The sequence below is a fragment of the Stegodyphus dumicola genome, chromosome 3, assembly GCF_044657685.1.
Source record: "Stegodyphus dumicola isolate Sdum_Otavi_A_Nest chromosome 3, ASM4465768v1".
NCBI lineage: Eukaryota > Metazoa > Arthropoda > Arachnida > Araneae > Eresidae > Stegodyphus > Stegodyphus dumicola.
The window spans coordinates 220,912,930-220,935,240 of record NC_140770.1 but is presented as its reverse complement, the minus strand read 5'-3'; the positions used below and the strand labels follow the sequence as shown (position 1 = coordinate 220,935,240).

General features: G+C 30.8%; 1 protein-coding gene across 1 annotated transcript in view; it reads left to right on the top strand.

Moving 5' to 3' along the window:
- LOC118189870 (neural cell adhesion molecule 2-like) overlaps positions 1-22,311 on the top strand; it is a 616,409-nt gene that overhangs the window by 375,146 nt on the left and 218,952 nt on the right. The window contains exon 7 of the mRNA XM_085812484.1: positions 9,999-10,292. Coding sequence (XP_085668610.1) covers positions 9,999-10,292 — 294 coding nt within the window. The remainder of the gene's footprint in view (positions 1-9,998; positions 10,293-22,311) is intronic.

Below are 22,311 nucleotides of genomic sequence, written 5' to 3'. Positions count from 1 at the left end.
TTTAGCTTTGTTGACTATAAGAGTTAGAAACTGACTCTTTTTTAGCTTAGACGGATGAGTAAAGTCAATTTTCATTGATTATTTCAAATTCATCGCCGAGAATTCACTCCAAACTCACTGACCTAGTTTAGAAACTTTCTCAGTAGTTTTCTAGAAGTGATAAGAAAAATTTAATTAATTAACTGGAGTTTCTGAGATTGATTTCCAGTCATTAAACTGGAACTTTGGATCTAAGAATATGCTGCATTACTTATATTAGAAGTGGCAAAATGTTTCAATCAAAAATAGAAGGAAAATACATCTGTCGTATTTATTACAATACATTTGTTAATATAATTTAACCCGAATATTTGCAACGTGAATATAACAATAAAATTTTCTGACTATTGGTACTTCTCCGTTACACGGGCCCAGGAAGAAACACTGTTGAAGTCTGTGGTAGCGTGTCTGAGACAGATATTATGTCATCAGCTAAGGCATCTTGGTTTTATAAGTGAAAGTAAGCCAAATATTCACGTGCTATGATTTAGAGAATTTTTTAGATTTGCACGAAATATAATTTGACAGATGACTTTCTTCGTATACATTATTTGACTAAATGAATTTTTAAAGAAAAAAAGGATTTCACAATCTGGGATTTACTTAACGATGAAGAGGTAGTAAAATTACTACAGGATAAAAGAATGCTTTCATGGGAGAAGATTTTGTAAAAATAATCGTGAAATGATATCGTGTTTTACGAAGTACGATACACCAAAATGGCATTGCAACCAAGTTGGCGCTGTATCTTGCCAAGAAAAAAAAATAGATGCCAGATCTCATACTTGGTTTGGTGTATCGTGCCTAAATTTCTTAGAGCTGTAAAATTTATCTACTGTTGGTGCCACAAACTGACCTCAGTTGAGTTTTGTCCCATGCAATAAAAAGGAACCACAATACAGCGGTCGAACTGAAACATTTATATGTGGGAGGGTGGAGCTCACGCCTTGTTAGTCGACCTGAAGTTAAAATTGTTGGAAATAACAGAAGAGTGAAGGTTGACAAAAGTCTTTTTACGAGAAGAAGAAGTAACCCTGGATATGTTCTTCCTCCATAGTGGGTTTTCGGAGGCACATGTAGAGAAACAAAACTATGTTTCTTGTAGCCGTTTCGAATCTGCCAGCGAAACCTTTACTTGACGCGATGAAAAATGTTGCAGAGGATAGTATAATTTGTTCTGATAGCTACAAAGCATACAGAATAGAGGATATGATATTCTCACAGTTAACCACAGAGACCCAAATAGTAAACAAATGCAAGAAAGTGGAGTAAGTAGTCCAAACTGGCGTAAGAAACGCCAACGTGACTTCTCAAGCCTACCATATGGAATCATACTTAATATAGTATACGTGGCGACGATTACATAAAAAAAACTGAATTTTTGTTCTAAAATGTTGCTGTCAGATATCTATAAATTCATGGTCATTCTTAAAATTTAAATTGTATTCTCTTTATAATGTATTTTAAATTTATTAATACTGTTATAATAAAAAATGTCACGTTTATTCGCGGCTCCCATGTAGCGAAAATGTAGTAAACTATTTAAGAACGAAATTCAAAAATGATGTATTACACAGGTGACATTTTTCTATCTGCACTTTATACAATAATCTGACTAAGTGTGATCTTGATCTACAAATTGAATTTCTTTTCATCAATAAAACTTAGAAATCAAAATAGACGATGATATTAGCAATGCAATTTTAAGCAGTTTTGAGACACGGAATTTTATAACTAAATATGGGCATATATATGTACACTACGAAAGAAAGGGGGAGACATTATACATCATGTTAATATAATGTGTGTGAAAAGTAAAATTTGTGTTGAATAGAAATAAAATTTTTATTTTGGGGGGTTAGGTAGCTGCTAAGAATGTTATAATTTGCGCGCGATGTTCTGCTCTGCGACAATATTAGTTGACAATGTATTATGTCTTACATCTATTTTTAAGAAGCATTTTTGACTTACATTTTATATATTTAGGACACAATTGATTGGTCTATTTTATTTCCATTTTTTCTTCACACATTTTTAGATTGTCTATTTGCATCCTAGTTAATATAGCTCAAAGCGTTTATGTGTATATACATACCAAAGTTAAAAATTATGAATTAGAAGGAATTCCTAAAAAAAATGTTATAAATAGAAATCCTCCTCCTCAGGATGTGGAACATTTGATTTTCTCGTGCCCTACATTTGATGGCCCTATATTGTGCTTACAGAACGATTTGAAAATGTTCGGAGTGACTTGGCCAGTGAACTTATCTGTTTTCGTGAAGTCCAGACTGCTGTTCTCTGCTTTTGTTCGCTTTATTTATGCATGTAATTTTTAATGTTTATTTATACATGTAACCTTTAATGTTCTAGTTAACTTAGATCTGTAAGCCCCGTGTTGTACATATGTGGTGCACGGAGTCTGTATGTTCTCAAAGGAAAAAAAAAAAGAAATCCTGGTAAAATGCTATAAACGGAATTAAAAGTACCTTTAAATTTATAAAAAAGTAAGATGAAAATTGTTGAAAAGATTTTTAATAAAATATTTTTGAAAACGTCTTTTAACACTAGAAGCGCCAAGCTTTCTCCCTAACTAGAAGCGCCAACGGCAGTCAAATTGACTGCTCAACGAATTAATGTATATATTCAAATGTAAATGGTTTATAATTCTTTTAAGAATATTAATTACAGTTGTTGAAGAACTTTAAAGAATAACAGATTTTTTTAATAAAAAATAGAGGATATTTTATTATAAATTTCAGTCTACCCTTAATAAAACACATTTTACAGCTTTTCGCAATTTTTACAAAACGCAACTTTTTCAATATTGGAAGTGCATTTTCACACACATCATATGAACATTTTTTACACATATCACTTGTTTTGTTGTTTTTACAAAGTCCAATCCGGCATTGATGTCTTTTCTTCGAGAGTCTATTGCTAGACGTGGAAATTCACTGGGGCAATTTTGTGGTTTTTCTTCTGTTTAAATAAAGCTCTCTTAATTCGTCTGCTAATTGAAATAGGAAGTCGTGCCTTGTAATATTTTTATCACTCAATTTATGGTAGATAATGTAGGCATTCGTCCCGGCTAAGTCCAGCATATTATAGAAAGCATGCACAGGCCATCTACGTGAAGCAGCCCGAAGAGAATATTTACGTGTCATCTTGTTAACGATATCAACTCCACATTTGGTTTTGTTGTAGAACTCTACTGTTTCTGGAAACTTTTTCTTATTTTGTGAGTCTATATTTACACTTTTGGATGTAAGGTACTTAGTAGTAGAACATTTTTATTCCTTTTTCCCTGATAGACAGTGAGCGTAGTTTCACCATTCTTTAGCAAAACTGTTTCAAATAGCCGGGTTTTTGATTTCCTTACTTCATGCAGAATTTCTTGTAGATGTCTTCTTACTGTGCCGACAAAAATTGTGTTTTTCATTTTCAGTCTTCTAACTAATGATAGTGAGGAAGAATAATTGTCCGTTGTCAAATTTCGGCCTGAATTCAGATAATGGCTTAAAGACGCATTACTACATTTTCAGGAAGACTTTCAGTTTCACTTCTCGATGTATTTTTTCCAAGATATGGAAAAACATTGCACACATACTTCGAGTCTACATCGACTAACATCCAAAATTTGATACCGAATTTATCAGGTTTATTCGGCATGTACTGTATAAACTTACACCTGGCTTTGGATGGAAATAACTGCTCATCCACAACTAGATTTTCTCCTGGTTTATAGGAAATCGCACAGTTCTGTATAAATTTATTCCAAATATCGGAAAAAAGTGCAAACTTATTACTTTCTAAACGCTGAGTCCTAGTTGACTTCAAGTCAAATCTTAGATATTTCATAATGTCTCGAAAACGATTGCGAGACATTGTTTCTCGGAAAAAAGGAGGACCCCATGTATTATTAAACAAAAAATCATAATCCATATCATTGCAACCATATGCTCCTCTTGCATAAACTCCATTGTTTTTCCAAGAAAAATATTTTCTGAGCGAGAATACCATATAAATCTACCCAGTATTACTAGCAGTCATTATGACTGTTCGTGGCGCTTTTAGGTATAACTAACAATATCTCCGTTAATTTTAATTTCATTCGATTTATATTTGGTACCAATAATTTTCGACATATTTTAGGAAAATACCAAAATGTGTGACTTCTTAAGATACAGGGTTTTTAAGGAATCCAAGGTCAAAAGACGAAAGCAGTCAAAATGATTGCTCTGGCGCTTCTAGTGTTAAATTATTAGTTAATTTTTAATAAACCTCTTATAAGTGAAAATTCAAATATTATTAATATTATGATACTTTATTATTCATATTTTAATACTTCATATCGATTTCTCAAAGGGCGATAATTTAAAATATTAAAACCTGACCAATAAAGAAGTACTGATTATATATATATATGTGTGTGTGTGTGTGTATATACAAAAGATTCAGTTCAAAAGGAAATGATTATCCTATCTGAGGAAAACTTTGCAGGGAATATTTTTGGCATCATTATACGTATATAAAAGCAATAACATTCTTAGAAACAAAGTTGAAAATTTTTCATAAAGAAAACTAAAATATATAAACAGTCGAGTAATCATTAAAATTTAAGAATAATATATATATATATATATATATATATATATGTAAGATAAAAAATATGAAAGCAAACTTCTAAACTTAATTCACTATAACTTCCATTATTTTCTATTTCATTTGAGAACTTCCTCTATCTGTCCTAAAAATAGCGCTTAAGTCTAAACTGCGTCATTCAAATTAATCATGCAATCTTACTTAACCCATAATGCAGATCCCTCTCGACCAATCACCAAATTGCAAACCGAAACTTTTCTCTTCGCGTGCCTCCATCTTGCATAACTACGCACTTCAGCTTTTGCTCTCTACTGTGCTAAGATGTAATTTCGCTGGCTTGCTTTCTATCTCAAAAATGTAAATCTTCTGTGGAAAGGCACGACTAGAGTGCCAAGTGATTGTGGCCACAAATATCAATTGGAAATAAAAATGGAATTAAAACTGCCTCGACTGCCAAGTTTTTTAAATACTACGCAATCAAAATTCTTCTTCAATATGGGTCTAATCACGCATCTACAGTGTTCCGTCTTTTCCTTGTGTTTTTATTATTACATATATATATATATATGTACATGAAGTAGATCCGAAACCAAAATGGCTACGTAGGCGGGCAGGTGAAATTCTATTACAGTGCAAACTTCATAAAGAAATTATCAGTATGGGTTGAAGTTCTCAATGCAACAAAAGTTTTCGATTTACTGGTTTTCAGAAAGTTTAAAAGTATATGCTAAAGTGCACTGACTCAGCACCAGATGGCAAAGAAGAAATAGTAATCTGAGGAACTGAAATTGAAAAAACTGGTATTTCCAAACTTTCTAAACTATTGAAGGTATACTGCAAATTGTGAAATATGCCAGTGTAAATTATAAAACAACTCCTGATTCTGACGTTTTGCTTTATTTTAGTGAAATGAGGTTGAAATGATGAACTAGAAAGATTAGCTTTAAGAAAATACAAATATTTTTTATGTTTTATATGCTTGTTAATATTACTACGTAAAGAATAGTTAATATTTGATTTGTAACTTAGTTTAGAAGAAGTTATAACCTAGTTTAGGAAGATCAGTAATGAAATCTTTTGCTTTTCTTTCCTGCATTTCATAATTAACGAAGCTTTCGAATGAAAAATTTTACTATTATTATTAAATTTTAAACTAAAAGATCATTTTAAGATATTTTAAGCACACTTGCGAATTTTTATTTTGATCCTTATGGATAGAATTCTAATATTGTAACCATACTTCCAAACCGAAATGTGATTTTAATATTGCAAGAAAAATGTTTCATATTATTTTATTACTTAAAGATAGAACTTTCAACAAATAATATTTTTTTCGGTTATTAATAATTATTATTAAAATACTTCATTTTTAGGCAAAGCGTTATTTCACGTAACTAAACTTTCATGTGCATGTGAAAAGTACTCATTTTTCCTGCGCTATGTAAAGAAGACATCTAAGGGCGTTTGAAAGTAAAATAATACGTTTTGCTCTGCCAAGCATATGCTGCCTAGCGTTAACATAATTTTTTTGTATATGTTAAATCTGTTTTAGGCACATGTTAAATCTGTTTTATGTACGAGTTGAATCTGTTTTATGTGCATATTAAATCCGTTATATTATGAATTAATGCATATATGAATTGTTTTCTTGACAGTATCAGTATGAATATTATATTAAAGTTAAAAAATGTAAAAAAAATGAATTATTTTAAGTTGAATATTCATATTACAGAACATCGAAACTTGTATTAAAAATAGCATCAGAGAATGGTTCTAAATACTTTAATCTTATCTGGTCATTATTTCCTGGATTGTATCTAAAGTTTAAATAAAAATGATTATCGAAATTTTGAATTTATCTCGTTTAACACTAATATTATTAGAAAATTTCTTCATGTTTGGCCTTCTTGAGGCACTTCTTGGAAAAACATATACTTTTACAATTCTCTTTAACAGAAATTTAAAACCTTTAGTTATATCAAGAATGACAGTGTTTAGTCTAGCGAGCTTCTTAAAGAGAAGAATGACATTTGTGGATAAATTAATAAGGATTTCAACCACTGTCCCCAAATCATTGATTTATTGGAGAATTGATTGTAAGTTATTAAATGATGCATGCCTTAATTTTAAAGAGGGAGTTTAAAATCTAGGTTGAAATCTAATACTGTTTTCATATGGATGGCTTAGGCAATAAAGTTGACTGCATCTGACATAGATTGAAATATAATTAATGGATGATTTGAAAGCTGTTAGGAAAGCATATAGAAAATCATTTAGCTAAATGCAGTATGCGATTAACATAGACATTGCTTCTAATTCGGATTAAAATATACAAAGGATCCTTCAATTTATTTTTGAGACAATAATGCTTTTAAGAAATTTATTAAAAAAATCGGAAAATTAAAGTTTTAAGATTTTAACCGTCTCCCAGAAGGGTTTTCTAACGTTTTTTTTTTTTTACGCTCTGGCTGAGCTCGCAGTCTACCAGTCTGCTGTTACACTCACTCTTACTAACCTATTTTCTTTGTCTTTTTAGCTTTATTATTAAGTATCATTTTCTTCTCACTACGCTATATACAAATCAATAGCAAAATGATAAACATTTTAAAAGCGGCATAGCAGTATACATTTAGAATTCCAGACGCAGTGGCACGAATTTTCTGCTTTTTCGGTCTTCTCTCAGTTCATCCTATCGATGTTCAGTTTTCTTAATAAGATGCATTTATAAATTTTTATTAATCCTTTTATTATTAACATTTTGCGTTTTTACTTTATTTATTAAATATCCCGTTCATGACGCTTAAGAGACATAAATTTCGATTCAACAGCAAAATCATAAAATATTTAAAAGAAGCATATCTTTAAAATTTCCGTCAGACACCTTCGCGGGCTGCAGATAAAAATTATTATTTCCATACAGTGCTGCCACTGATCTGTTTGAAATCGTTGAGTTTGTTCATTAAAAATTCGTTAAATTTTACAAACTATGAAATAGATAATAAAACGAATTCGAAATTTAAAATTCGGGCTTCCAGGTGTCCATATTTGACATAATTTCTTTAAATGCAAGGCGATAATATTTGGTGGCAACAATTTGAAAAGTGATACGCAGTTTATAGTGATTCAGTGCAAAATGCCATTTCGAAGCTGATATCCGATTCGAGAATAACGTCTCTTTGGGGCTAACAATGAAATAGAATTCATAATTTATTCCCTGAAATGCTGTGATTCTCTATTTGTTTGGATCTTTAACTCATTTCTATTTTAGCATTATAAGGAGGAAGTTTTCTAATTTTATCTTCAGTTTTAATAACCGATGTTGAATAATCCGTCTTTTGGTCGTCAAACGTAGATACAAAAACAACTCGTGTCTGCAGGAATCAAATTAGGAAAGAGTGCTGTAAGGGTTTCGATTACAACTTAAACGAATGCTTTCCCCTGGACATGTGGAGAGACATATAAGGATACTTGTTTTAACGTCGATCAGTTAGATAGGTTTTACATTTGGTCCTTTAAATTACTTCGATGAGCTATTTTTTACACATATAATCAGTACTCAAAATTCAAATAAAATGTCTACTCAAATCTTACGTTTGTCGCTTATAAAAGGGAGTTTTCTACAAGCACGTAATGCCTTTAGAAATAAATACTTTATTATGATTATTAAATTTTCTTTATTTAATAAACATATTTCAATGGCTTAAACTGCATTTAGTTTGCAGAGAGCTATTTGTAATATATCAACGGTGCTCTCACTGGGTTGTCGAAATACGGATCTTTGAAATGCTTTCAGGTATACTAACTTTTATCACAACTTAAAACACTTTTATCACACGAATATGCATGACATAATTTGATACATATAAGCTACTCCATTTAAAATGTAAACTAGCAGATGCCTAAGTCCCAGTTGAAGAAATCCAACTTGCGATGAGTTATTGTCTACTGAGTCTTAAATTGATGAAATTATAGCCAGTAATCATTTTGGGAAAGGGAAACTGAATAAATTAACTGTTCTGTCAGTAGGATTTAAACCACATAATCCTCCAATGATAGTCCGATGACCCTTTACATAATAAGAGCACATAAAAGGGAAATGAGATAATATTTACAGTCTAAGCTGGATATATGAAAAGTGTGGGCGGGGGAGATCTTACCTAAACTCTATGGAGCCCTTCACATTAAGACACTAGTTTTGATTATTTTTGCTTTTTTCCACTGCTTCTGTATGAATGAGAAAGTGATTTGGGGACCCCTTGGAATACATTGCCCCTTAGCTTAATCATTATTCATTCTGAAAAAGTGTCATCACAGGGAATTTATTATCCGTGCGATGTAGCCTATTGTCGTTTCACCGAAGTATTTCCACACGACACGGCAAAAGATTCTCAGCTTTTCTTTCTGACGATGATATCTGCATTGCGTATTAAAGAATATATTTAAATGTAATCATGACTACATTGCATTTAAAGAATGCATTTAAATTAAACTTACCTGTTGTTGACTTATCTGAGCGATTGAAAAATTAAATATTTGAAAATGTATATCTTTAATTTTTTCTAATAATATGTATAACTAGTATAATATATGAAATATGTTATTCATATAATTTATAACTGAATATAATATATGATTTTTATAAACATTTACATCATGAATGTTATTAAAATTTGTTTCTAATGTCATACGTTATTCCAAAATTTCTGATCTTTATATTATATATACATACATATCAACCGAAATATGACCATGAAGCGTCTGAATTTTGTTCTCTTAAAAAATTAGTTCTACATGCAACTGAAAGTCTGAATTTCTCAAATATGTATTTCTAGTCATTCAAATCTCAAAGAATTAAATTTCTAAAAACTTTTGATTACTCAAATTTCCATTATATCATATCTTAAATGTGGTCTCGCTGTTGCAGACTGGAAATTACGATGACGTTAATTGATAAATATGAAAGCTCAAAACTGTAAAAACTATTTGAATCTCTGAAGATTGAAAGATATCTTTGACTGAAAGAAATGTTTAAACTGAAGATATGTATAGCAATTATGCAGATATATGTATGTGAGTCCGCTGGAACAATCTAAATCTTATTGAATTCTACCTGAAAAACTTTCAGAATCTTGTTTGCTCGATTTCGTAGATACGAGTAAATATGTAATATTTGTTGACAATTTAGTCAAAGATTTACAAGTTTTCTATGTCTACATAAACCTATTTTGTTTATTATGCATGGTTCATACGTTTTCACATTTACTTTTAATCAACTTCCTTGTAGTTTACTCAGAATTTGTCTAGAATCCGTTTCGAACACAGGTTTGAAATTAATTAATTCATTTGAATATTTTCAGATGCTCCAAGATGTGAATCGGTTAGGAGCAGCGTATACGGCGTTGGTAGGACAGAATCAGTTAGCGTGGCATGTGCAGTTGACGCTTATCCGACGACTGTCAACTTTTCATGGGTCCTTAGTAATTCTGACAGCAAGTCCCCATTACCTCCTACTCAGTATGCCAGCAACGGAACAAAAAGTGTGGCAACTGTGTCACCAAGAGTGCCTCAGGATTATGGCGTTCTACAGTGCTGGGCTTCCAATATTATTGGCCAACAAAAGGATCCGTGCTCTTTCCGGATTATTCCTGCTGGTAAGAAAATAATGCTAGCATAAAATAAAATATTAATAGGAAAGCAATGAGTGAACAAAACTCTAACTGTAACTGAATTTCAGTAACTGTTGTTAAAGTGCTTAATAAAATAATTATTTTAATGTAATGTATTTCTAAAGCATACAGAATGAAATGTGAAAATAATGCATTTTGAATGAAATAGCATTAAGTTACAATGCTGTTCAATAAGCATTAATATCTTAAACCTATATTATAAAATTAACGGAACTTAACAACTGGTTAAAATGAAGTATGTTTCGTTAAATAACTTTAAGTGCATATTGTAAGATAAAAATAAATTAATTTTTAATAGTTATTTATTTTTATTTTCATTCTTCTCAATTCATTAGTGTTTTTATTTGGTTGGTTTCATACTGCAGGTTTAAAACCTTATCATTTATTCAGAACTATGAAATATTTCTAAACAGAAAAGAAATAGTTATAATTTTTATCATTATTGACTGAGATACGTCGCTTTGAACATTTAGTATGATATTATATTAGTATGAATGTACAGACCTGTATACTGGCAATGCTAGGTAATTTCTTAGCAAATAATCTGCCTATTTACAGGTAAAAATATAGACACATTATTTAAATTAAACATTGTATAGAATAAATTTTATTTGCATATATCAACTAACTCCTAAAAGAAATATCCATTTTCTGTATGTATTCTGTGTTCTTTTTTAAATCCATTTTTAAAAGTGAAATAAACACCATAATTAATGTTAGAAAAACTCATTTTATGAAACGTTATTAATTTAAAATATATATATATAACATGAACGCGAGCCAGTTTCTCTACGAAAACGTCCTTTCTCTTAGGCCGGGCCCACCAGCGGCCTAGTGATAAAATCGCTGAACACTGGTAGTTGGTCCCGGGGTTGGGTACGACCAAATGGGCTGGCTGCAAGGGTGTACAACATATTTACGAGCCAATTTTCCATAGAATGTCCCCGACGAAGGCATTCCTCTCCTTAAGCAGATAGCCCTGAGTGCTTTGCCATAATCAAACAAAAAAATTAAACCAATAGATTGATTATATGTTTTTAAGTAAATAATCCAATTAACTTTAATTGCTGTATGGCTGAAAGACAATTGGAAGCCTTTATCTAAAATCTTAACATAAAACCCTGACAGAAACATTAAATTAGTTAAATAACCTTCCTCAACAAAAGCGTACTACAAAAGAGCTGTTGAGCCTACAGAGAGCACTTGGCCATTGTTTCAACCAAAAACACAAATGTGGTTCTGTGTAAAATGAAAGGCCAAATGTTTCGGAAGACCTTGAAGAGTTTAAGGCATATTGATTATCTCATAAGAAAGTAACAATTCTTCGGCAACATTTAATTAATTTTCTGTAGATATTACCAGAACATTTGGATAAGTGTTATCTGCGGTAGATTTCTTTCTAATTTATTCACGAATTACATAAGATACTATCTGAGAAGTATGCAGAATATGAAGAATATTTGCATCGGATATTTGGATGATACATTTTACTTTTCAATGATTGAAAAAATCAAAATTTTAGTTGATAGACTAAAATTTTGGCTTTTAGTTGATCAGAATTTCTCAAAGTATGGTACCTATACCACTAATGATATATTATATTATTTTTGGTGGAATTATGTTTGCACAAAAAATTAAACAATTAAATGTTTAATTTTTTGTGCTGAAAGAATGTGAAATAGCGCTCCTTATGGTACATATATTAGTATATCATGTTACGACATATAGTTTTAACTATTATTTACTTGATGCAAAATGTAAAATGCTTGAGAGCCTGTGGACTAGATATTCTGATCTTTCTTTTCAGAGTTGAAAGAAATATTGCAATTATACGCAATCGTTTGCGCAGTGGTAATTCATGGAAGTATTGAAAAGTCAAAAATAAATATAATATTTTTCTTTAAAAAATTGGATGTAGTCTTTAATAACAAATATGGATGTTAAAATCATTGATATCATTGATACGAATGGTTTCAAATAATTCCTATACTTCCAAATACTTAAAAATTAAAACTCAAGTGAATGGATTATCAAATATATTTTTGAGTTCACATGAAGTGCTGTACACTGGAGTAACAGAAAAATATCAAAATTTTCATTATATATACTGGTGGCAATGGTACCACAAACAGTTCAAAGTGTCTGAGAGAATACCAACGGCAAAGACCTACTCAAAACGTCTGCAAAATGCTATACCATCATAATTACTGATAGAAGCATAAATTTTATGGAAGATGAAAATGATTAAAATATTTTCTTGGAAGTTTTGTTTTCATTCAGAAAAAGGGACATTAAGCATTAAAGCTAACATCCTGGTCGGAAAAGTAATCTGTTTTTCTTGATAAAAGTCGAATATGCATCACTGATATGTAAAATGTATCGAAATTGAAATTTAACCCATTAAAACCTCTTCTGCCTTACCGCCAAATCTTTCCATTTTTTTTCACATTGCTTTAAGTGTATTACCTTTCGTATAAGGTTATAATACTGTATATAATATAATACTCTGAGGACATGCGTTTTCAAGAAGTACTATTTAGATACACTTCGCTGCCAACGAAGACTTGAAAATTATAAGGAATATTCCGCACAAAAAATATGCAAGCAAAGGACATTCGAAGGCAAATGTAAGTTATTTCAATATTTAGCAAGGAATGGAGTTTCACTGAAAATTTAAAACTGACTTCGAAATATATAGAGTGCATAAAAATATAAATCTTAGGTTCTGGCGCCATGCAGTCAAGTGGCAAAGTATGAGCTCGTGAATTATGTTGCTTAACCCAGTGGCAGTTTCAAGGCAGCTGCCTTATTTCTCTATGACTAATGCTGTTTTGGTCTAGCCTGTTGTTCATTGCCGTTAATCGCAAAACTTTCAAGTTGTTACGGAACATTTGATTAGTAAAAGTTACAATGCTGTATTCACTTCTTTATTTTAAATTTACTGCAGAAGCAAATTATTCTTTAATTTAAAAGAATTATTCTCAGTTATGTAAATCGTACGAAGTTTATGTAAATAATAGAATATTTTGTTTTTCGTAGAATACGTTAAGTTATTATGAATGATTCAAATTCAGTAATAATAAAAGAACGTAGAAGTAGTGGCTGTAACAAATATATGAATAAAACATTACAGTATTGATGGCATATGTATTAAAATCAAGTACGGTGTGCTCTGAATGTATAAAGATAGGATGATAATTGAAACATTAGCTCTTCATATGGAAAACTACTTAAAATAGTATTTAAATATTAAATTTTACTTACTCGGATTCTAAACTTACATAAAATTAATGAAATAATCATAGGGTTTAAAATCCGTTTTAGAATAAAGCAAAACACCGGAATTTATCCTTCTAAGCAGAATGATATGTTCCAGGTTCTTTCTATTTTTCCAATTTCTTGCTATTTCTCTTGCTATCTTGCTATTTTTAGTTTCAAGTTCTTGGTATTTTCATTATAAACGTGATTTTCTGTTTTCATACACAATTTATGAAACTCAGTATGTAATGTAACTTGTCATACCTGAAATACCCAGAGTTATATATTCATCATAACTCTTCCATTCTTAGACTTTAGATGATGTATATTTGACCACAAATTAAAATTTTCTAATCTAAAAATGATTCAGAAAAATCTGTTTTATTATTACTTTTTTTCATTTTTTAAGTACTACATATTTTTAATATTTTACTAGAGTTAATTTACTTTAAGGGGACTCATACACCTTAAACCTTTCATGATCTTAGAATGTGTGACTGTTGCAAGAATTGGGATATTTTATTGATTTTAAAAGCAATTACTTCCAACTTTTTACAGCTGTTTACATAATATACCTGCTTAGGAAACTAGTAACCATAAAGTTTGTGTTGCCACAAATATTTTTGTAATTTAATCCTCTCTGTGACAAAATATTTCACCATGTTTCCACCTTGCGCGCATGATATTTTAAAAATGGCTAATGGTACATACTTGAAATTGGATGGAATGCTTTATATGGGCACTATTTTGTAACTGAACCAACAACCTGATGAATATTTTAATAATGAAAAATTTTACGGACGAAAACATTACAAATTTTGTTAATAAAATACATTTTATAAATTCAACTCAAAATAAAATAAAAATTTAACATGAAATTTTTAGAATTTTAGGTTCACAGTAGTTTCCAAATGTTATAAAGGCTATATATTAAATATGGAATTAAATTATAAAACAGAATGTTTTAAACTGTGCGCGCAAGTTGGAAACATGACGAAAAATGTTGTCACAAAGCGGAATAAATTATGAAAATATTTGTACACAAACTTTCTGATTACTATTTCAGAAAGCAGCTATATTATGTAGTCAGCTGTAAAAAGTTGGTAGTAATTGCTTTTAAAATAAATAAGTTACCCCAATTCTTGCAACAGTCACCTATTCGAACATCGTATGGGTTTTAAAATGTTTGAGTCCCCTTAAAAGAGATTTTGGTAAAAGATTTTAATATTCTTAAACGCAAACTTTTCATATTTTGATTTTCGTAAGTTTTTTTTTTAAATACTTTGAATGTTTAGCATTTAAAATTGCAAAATAAGTTTAACTTTTATTTACTTTCTTTAATATTCTTAATGTTGTTAATAGTTTATGTCGCGCTAAAGCTCTTTTTTAGTATAAGTTTATTTACTCGTATTTAAATATTTTTTATTTTTATGTTTTGATTTATTTTTCCTTTATTCAGATAATAGTTTATATAAGATTATTTCCAATTCACGAAACTATTTTTGAAGCATAATTATCTTTTATTTTTTATTTTTACTTATTTTTTATTTGTTTATTTTTGCTAAAAATGCTTTATTTTGGATATCTTTTTAAAGAAGAAAACATAGCGAAGCTAGTTTGCATAGCCGTTCTCCTGTGTCTTGGGAATATGTGTTTACACATGGATTAATTCTTTGAATTTAACATGTAACCTTTCACCAACGTTCCGCACTTTCCCCAAGGATGCCTGGTTATTTGGATGATTTTTTTTTCATTTAAGAACCAAAATGACTTTAAGCTGAAAAAACTATTTTGCTGACCCCCCTTTTTTTTTTTTTTTATTAAAACGTTTGAAGAAAAATTTACTTTTCTCCTTCGACAGTTATCAGTGTTTCTGCCTTAAATTTTATTTTGTTTATTATAATGTTTTTGATAACTTGAGGAATCAATTTTGGAATTAATGAATTAGTTTATGGCGATAAAAAGCATATTTTTTATGTATAAACATGATTTCATTATATTTTCTTTTCAATATTTTAAAAAATTCAACCTTGTCTCTATTAATTATATAATAACAAACATGCAGTATAAATATTGAAAAAATTAGTCCAGATTTGTGTAAGTTTTAGACTTTATGAAAAATATTTATTGAAAGATGTAAAGTCAGAAAGCACAGTTTAAGCAATGTAAACCCTTCGAATTGGTATGAAAACTTTTCTCATTTTTTAATTCTTACGTTAAAAAGACGATTTTGGCGAAATACTTATAATTTTATTTATTTATTTATTTTTTTTGTCCAGTTTGAAGGAGCAATTTTCTAGGATTTCAAAAATGGTTTATTTCTATGTTTATGATAATTAGAAGAAAGGATATAACCAATTAACTGCACCGGAAGTGAAAGCAGAAGGAACGGAAGTGAAATTTAAAAGCCTCGACTTAAATGTAAACAATGTTGTTATCCGTGTTTGTTTTTAACCTGCTTGGGCGTAAATTGTACTAAACTATTTCATTTTAATTTTAGGTACTTTTTCTTGTTTCTGGCAATAATTATTTGACTTTATTTTTCGAACTGGGACTAACAACATTGCTATTTTTGTTTACATTTATTCTACGCTTGTTCTTTGTTTTCTACACTCAAATTCACGCTTTATCTTTGTTTAATTTTTACATTCAGCTCTTTAATTCTTTCTTGTATTTGTTTTCTTTTGAGCATTTGGCGATTTGTTTTGATTATTCTAAGATACCAAAAGCAAGATCAGGAAAAGTAAAGAGCGATCTTTTTACAGTAATCGCTGCACAGTTGGAACATCCAAACTAAAAACTTTTGAACTGATAGATGTTGTGACTGAAAAAAAAAAAAAAAAAAAGTAATGTTCAAGACTTAAAAGAAAATGGAATATTTGATGTTGCAATATTAGTTTCTATCTTTTCTATTCTCTGCCGTCCAGTATGTTTCGAAACTGACTTTCAGTCGGTAGTAGAAGATTCAAAATGTGGACTTTGCTAAAACTTTAGCCTGAAATGCAAATGTGTATTTATAGAAGCATTTGCTTCTATAAATGTAAAAAAAAAATATTTTGAAATCTTTCTTGATGCTTGGATTAAGACTTATTGGAAAAGATTACACATCTGGTAAAAAGTTGTTGTTTACTTTGAACTTGCCTTTCATACCAAAAACAGCATTTAGACAGTATGAATTCAAAATCCTAGAAGCTGTACAATGTGTATCTGATAAGAATATGAAATAAGCTGTGAAATAATAGTGGTTGCATATATAATTTTAATTTATGGAATCTTGGATTACTTGGATTATGTTTGAATACTTAGCTAAATCAATTGAACAGGAGATGATTAAAAATGACTTTAGAATTGATAACCGAAAAATAAAAAATTCAAAACGTCATTCGTCACTGGTTTTTAAAATAGCCAGAAAGTGATTAAAAACAAATATGAAATCAAAATTACTTAAGTATGACGGGAAGGAGGGTTTGATTTACAAATGTGGAGAGTTTTAAGTGTGTAAACAGGGTCTGGGTCATAATCCCGACAGCCGAAATCCCGACAAGCCAGAATCCCGACTGTCCAAAACCCCGACAGGGCCGAAATCCCGACAACCCAAAGTCCCGACACGGTCGAAATCCCGACAGGGTCAAAATCCCGACAAGCCAGAATCCCGACAGGGTCACAATCCCGAGTGTCCAGAATCCCGACAGGGTCGAAATCCCGACTGTCCAAAATCCCGACAAGTTAATATCTAAATACAAACACTCAATTTAGCTTAATAAAATACAATTTTTAACTAACTATTACATATTACTAATTAAAAGTTTAAATCAAAAAATCATAAAAATTATGTCATTACTTAAAATAATTTTTAACAAATTGAAATGACCGTTAAAATTTGAAATGAAGATTTATAAAATTCTTTTTATTAAGAAAAAGAAAACATCACTTACACATGCAAACGACATTTACAGTGACACATTGTGAGCGATAGCACGAAGATATTCCATCACAGGTCGATTATCACGATCGTCCACAACAGTCATAATTCTCCTTTCTCTGTCTTCATCTACCTTCCTACGTTTTGGCTGTTGTTCTCCGCGAAGAATGCATTCAACTTGGTATTCCACATGCTCCTGTTCTTTTTGAAATCCTTCTATGATGTTATAAACGCCAACATGGGGTCGTCCAATTAAGGTCTCCCATCTTCTGTGCCAATCCTCGACAGCATTTTAAGTGCGCGGAGCATTTATAGCTGCCTTTCCTAGATCACTAAGGATTCTAGATGGCCTCAGTTCAAGATTATTTTCTTCAGCGAAATCAATTAAATCTTGGAATAATCTTTTGTAATTTTCTTCAGATTTGCTAGTCATCAAAGCATATACTAGTTGCAGCTGTGGAAGTATGTTAAGGGGTCATTAAGCCTTATTGGGATTTCGCCCGTGTCGGTATTTTGACCCTGTCGGGATATTGGACAATCGGGATTTCGACCCTGTCGGGATTTTGGCTTGTCGAGATTTCGACCCTGTCGGGATTTTGGCTTCTCGGGATTTTGGTTTGTCGGGATTTCGACCCTGTCGGGATTTTGGCTTGTCGGGATTCTGGCTTGTCGATATTTCGGCTGTCGGGATTATGTCCGGATACCGTGTAAACAAAACAGAAGAGTTTTTTTTTTTTTTTTTTTTTTTTTTTTTTTTTTTTTTTTGCTAATGCAAAATGTTTAAACGCATTTTCTGGAAAACTTTATACTTAGTGTATTAGAGATAGCATTACGTATGATTACAAGCAGGTATACGCACATGTGTAGGAGCAGCATTTTGCGTACAAGAAGAATTAAAATACAATTTGTACCAAAGATAGAAGATGTGAAAGCAAGTAATGTATTTTAGGGTAATTTTCCCTACCGGGTAATTTTTTTAAATAATTTTTTAATAATTTTTACTATTGCGTAATTTTTCTCTTCTTTTTAAGCATGCCTTCGTGGTGAAACTGGAAGCATACTCGGCGCGTATTCGAGAGGCCCAGGATTGGAGTCTCGTGTGGGCATTGCAAATTTTTCACATCTCTAGCTATAAAATAAACTAATGATTCTACAATTCTACATAATTATAGATTAGCGACCTTGGGTACAATATTCCTAAATTAAAAAAAATCATAAATTTTTGGATACTTTCCTCTTAAAATCATGCTAGAAAACTGCATGCTAGAAATCGCCAAATGTTTCTCGATGTAATAAAAATGAATGAAAAGAACGCAATGGCGCTTATAAAAGTAACTTAAAAAGTATATATAATTAAAAAGTATATATAAAGTATATATAATTCGTGGATTTTTTATAATTATTTGATCTTGCACGTTTTCAAATTGCGTGGATTTGCATGTCAATAAAAGATATTTGTAATATGTTTCTTAACCTTTTCTTTCGTAACCTTTCATGTACCTTAAAAAGCAGTATTTGCTACTCTACATTAAATTAAACGTAGAAAAAATTTCGTTAAGATATTAGTATAAAAGATAAATATGAAAAAGAAGTTGCTAAGGTAAAAATTAATGGTCTGCGTGCAATTAGTAAAAGTATTCAACCGTGTTCTGTATTCAAAAAATGATATATAAATATATTCCATGATAAAGCTATAAAAATTAGAAAAATAAACGAAATTATTAAAAGTTATAATGTTAAAAATAAATAAAATTAATGATATGGAATACCCCATCAATTAAAAAAGAACAGTAAATTCAGATAGCGTTAAAAATAAACGGAGAATTTACTGTTTTTAAATAGCGGTAGATGAGAAATAAAGTTTTCATTTCCAAAATAATCATCCTAAATGGACAATAATGATTGTTAAAGCGGCGGAAATACTAAAGCGTGAAATAAAGAAATGGATTACAATGAATAAAAATTTCTGACATTAATTCATTACTTTCATTCAAGATATAAAGTAAAAATTGTTCTTTAAAAATTGTTAGAAAAAATGACTCCGAAGTAAAGCTCTCCGAATTCGAGCCCAATGGGAAACTTGAAACAACATTATCTTTATTACTGATAGATCGCAGTCACAATCAAAGTGAATGCTTTTAACAATGTGGTTGGCTAAAGTCACGTGACTGCCAGCAATAAAAAAGGGGTTGAAATTAAGATTTAAAATTAAAACGAAAAGATCCAATAAGAGATTATTATCCAAAACTAAGAATGTCTTTCGAGGCAGGAAAATAAAAGACCGTTAAAAATAATCATCGAAAGCGAAAGCGTTAAAAATTCCAACATGATAGGGAGGGCAGTAATGTTAGGCGAAACACTTACTCTTTTACAGCGAAATCTAATATGACTGTTCCAAGTGAGATGTCACTGGGTGCCAAAGATCGTTTTAAGTTCAGTTAGTAGTTTCAGAAAAAGAACATAGTGTCAGAAAAGTCTTTTCAGTTCTCTAATGCTAAAGAAAATAATTTACTGTACAATAATATTTCATTGTACATCAAAGAAAGGAACTATGTATTTAGTTAGTTTTCTTACTTTGTTAGAAGTTGTTTTTTGCATCATTGAGAAAGAAATTAAATCTAGGATCAGAATAATGTTTAGGAGCATAAGCCCAGGTTGTAAGGTCTCTGCATCCTATGACTCCTCGTAAATATAATTCTATTTTGCTATCTTAAAATTAAGGCGATTATTTAGGACAACAAAAAAAGATGGCGTGTCTAAAGTCCTAGAGCGTCTTCATCGGACCGTGGACCATATAGGTTTAATCTATACTAACTCATGTGCATCTGAAAAGTTTGTAAAGTGGCTTACCTGCTAGAAAGCGTTGCAAGCTATGTAGAAAGAAAACTTTGGAAAAAAATTACGTACTAGCTTAAATGTAACCGGTATGCAAGCGCTTTACAGTAAAGATACGTAAATGTGATCTACATGTTTGTGTTTAACATAGTTTTGATTTCTACTTCAAGTTACTGATTATATTAATTACGATTGGTTTCCAAAAAAATAATGTTATCTAAAATATATCCACTACAGTTAGTTCATCTGAATGGATCACTGTTTTAACTTCATGATTACTGGCAACATATTTAATGATTTAACTAGTTTGTTTCTGAACATTTGACAGTGCCTAACTATTTTGCATTTCTACTAGAAGCAGAAAACAAGAGGGAATGATGGATTTTACTGATTTATTGAATTGTCTATTTTATAGGAAATTCAGACAGAAAATCCTAAATATTTTAGGATATTCAATATTTTCTACTATAACAGCCATCCTAAAAAAATACATTTTTGCATTCATATTTTAAAATACAGAAGTAAGTCTGAAACATTTCGAAAAAAAAAGCGTATAAGTCGATTTAAAGTCATGTTATCTTTCATTTAATAAGCTTAACAGAATTGGAAGGAGAATATTTCTAGTAAATTTTGAGCCTCTCATTTTAGAAGTTCTCTACAACTATAAAAATAAGATTAACTTGAATATTCAGAATAAAATGTTGTTCTTTCCAGAATTTATTTTCTTTACTGCTTATTAATTTTTGTCTGGAAACTTATTTTAATTTTCAATAAAAAAATACTTTTCCTAGGAATGTCAGATAACATTTACTATTTTAAAGTATGCAAATGCTATCTTATGTGTGTATCTGTAATCAGGGTTGGATGCTCTCAAGATGTATTTAAATTTTATATAATTAATGCTAATATAAGACTTTGCTTTCTGTTTTCTTTACATTTTCTCCCTTTTAAACTCAAGATGAGGTTTTACGCATTAGCATTTAAGTTACTTTTCAAAGTTCAATTCGTTAATTTTTTGAGTTTTTCTTTATCAAGCACTTTATCTTTTAAGGATATTTTAATTAAAAAGATAACTTCAAGAAATGTATTCCTATCTGTGTTTTTATTCAAAAGGCAGACTAGTTAGTTTAATTACATGTGATATGATTACGCTTTGTCGCCATAATTTTATAAATTTACATACTTCGATCAGTATATTACTAATCTTTTTCCTTGACTAATTTCCATAGTTGTGGATTTATATTATTCATTAATATTGTTGTGTTATATTCTTCCTTTACGTTACGCACGTAGGGGGTTCGTGCGCACTTTATTGGGTCAGGACAGCTCAAAAACACATTTTTACAGTCGTCGAAGAACTACTATACACACTCTGTAACAATCAGCGACACAGCCTTCAGGCAATCAGGCTATAATGGTGAAGACAGCTTCACTGTAAAGCGCCAGCTGCCGACTCTGCTCGGTCGTTCCCGGAACTTCACGTACTCTCAAGACTCTCCACGCTACAACTCGAGATGCACTCGACGATACACTAGAGTACAGCTCCCGACTCCTCGGTTCTGTCGTTCAACACACTCTCTCGACACACTCGAGCTCAACACACTCTCTCGACGATGCACTAAACGCGATACACTAAAAGACTCTTTTGGTGCACTCGACGACCAACTCGGCACTCACTGACTGACTATCAACTCGATGGACTCCGCACGACTAACTGCGTACCAGCTGGGTTTATATAGCTTTTGGGTTGTGTTCGAGAACGTTCTGGGCTAAACCGGTAAGAATTCGTAACAGAAGGTTCTCCATCCGTTCATGGCATTTCGCCAATTTTGCCGCCAAATGTGGCAACCCTGCCTTCCCTTGCAATTTTATAGCAACCCTCAACCTGCTTTGCGGGGAAGCTATTTTATGTTGCTATAATAAAAACCAGCAACAATCATAAATCTCTTTGAAAAGCTTTCTTTATAT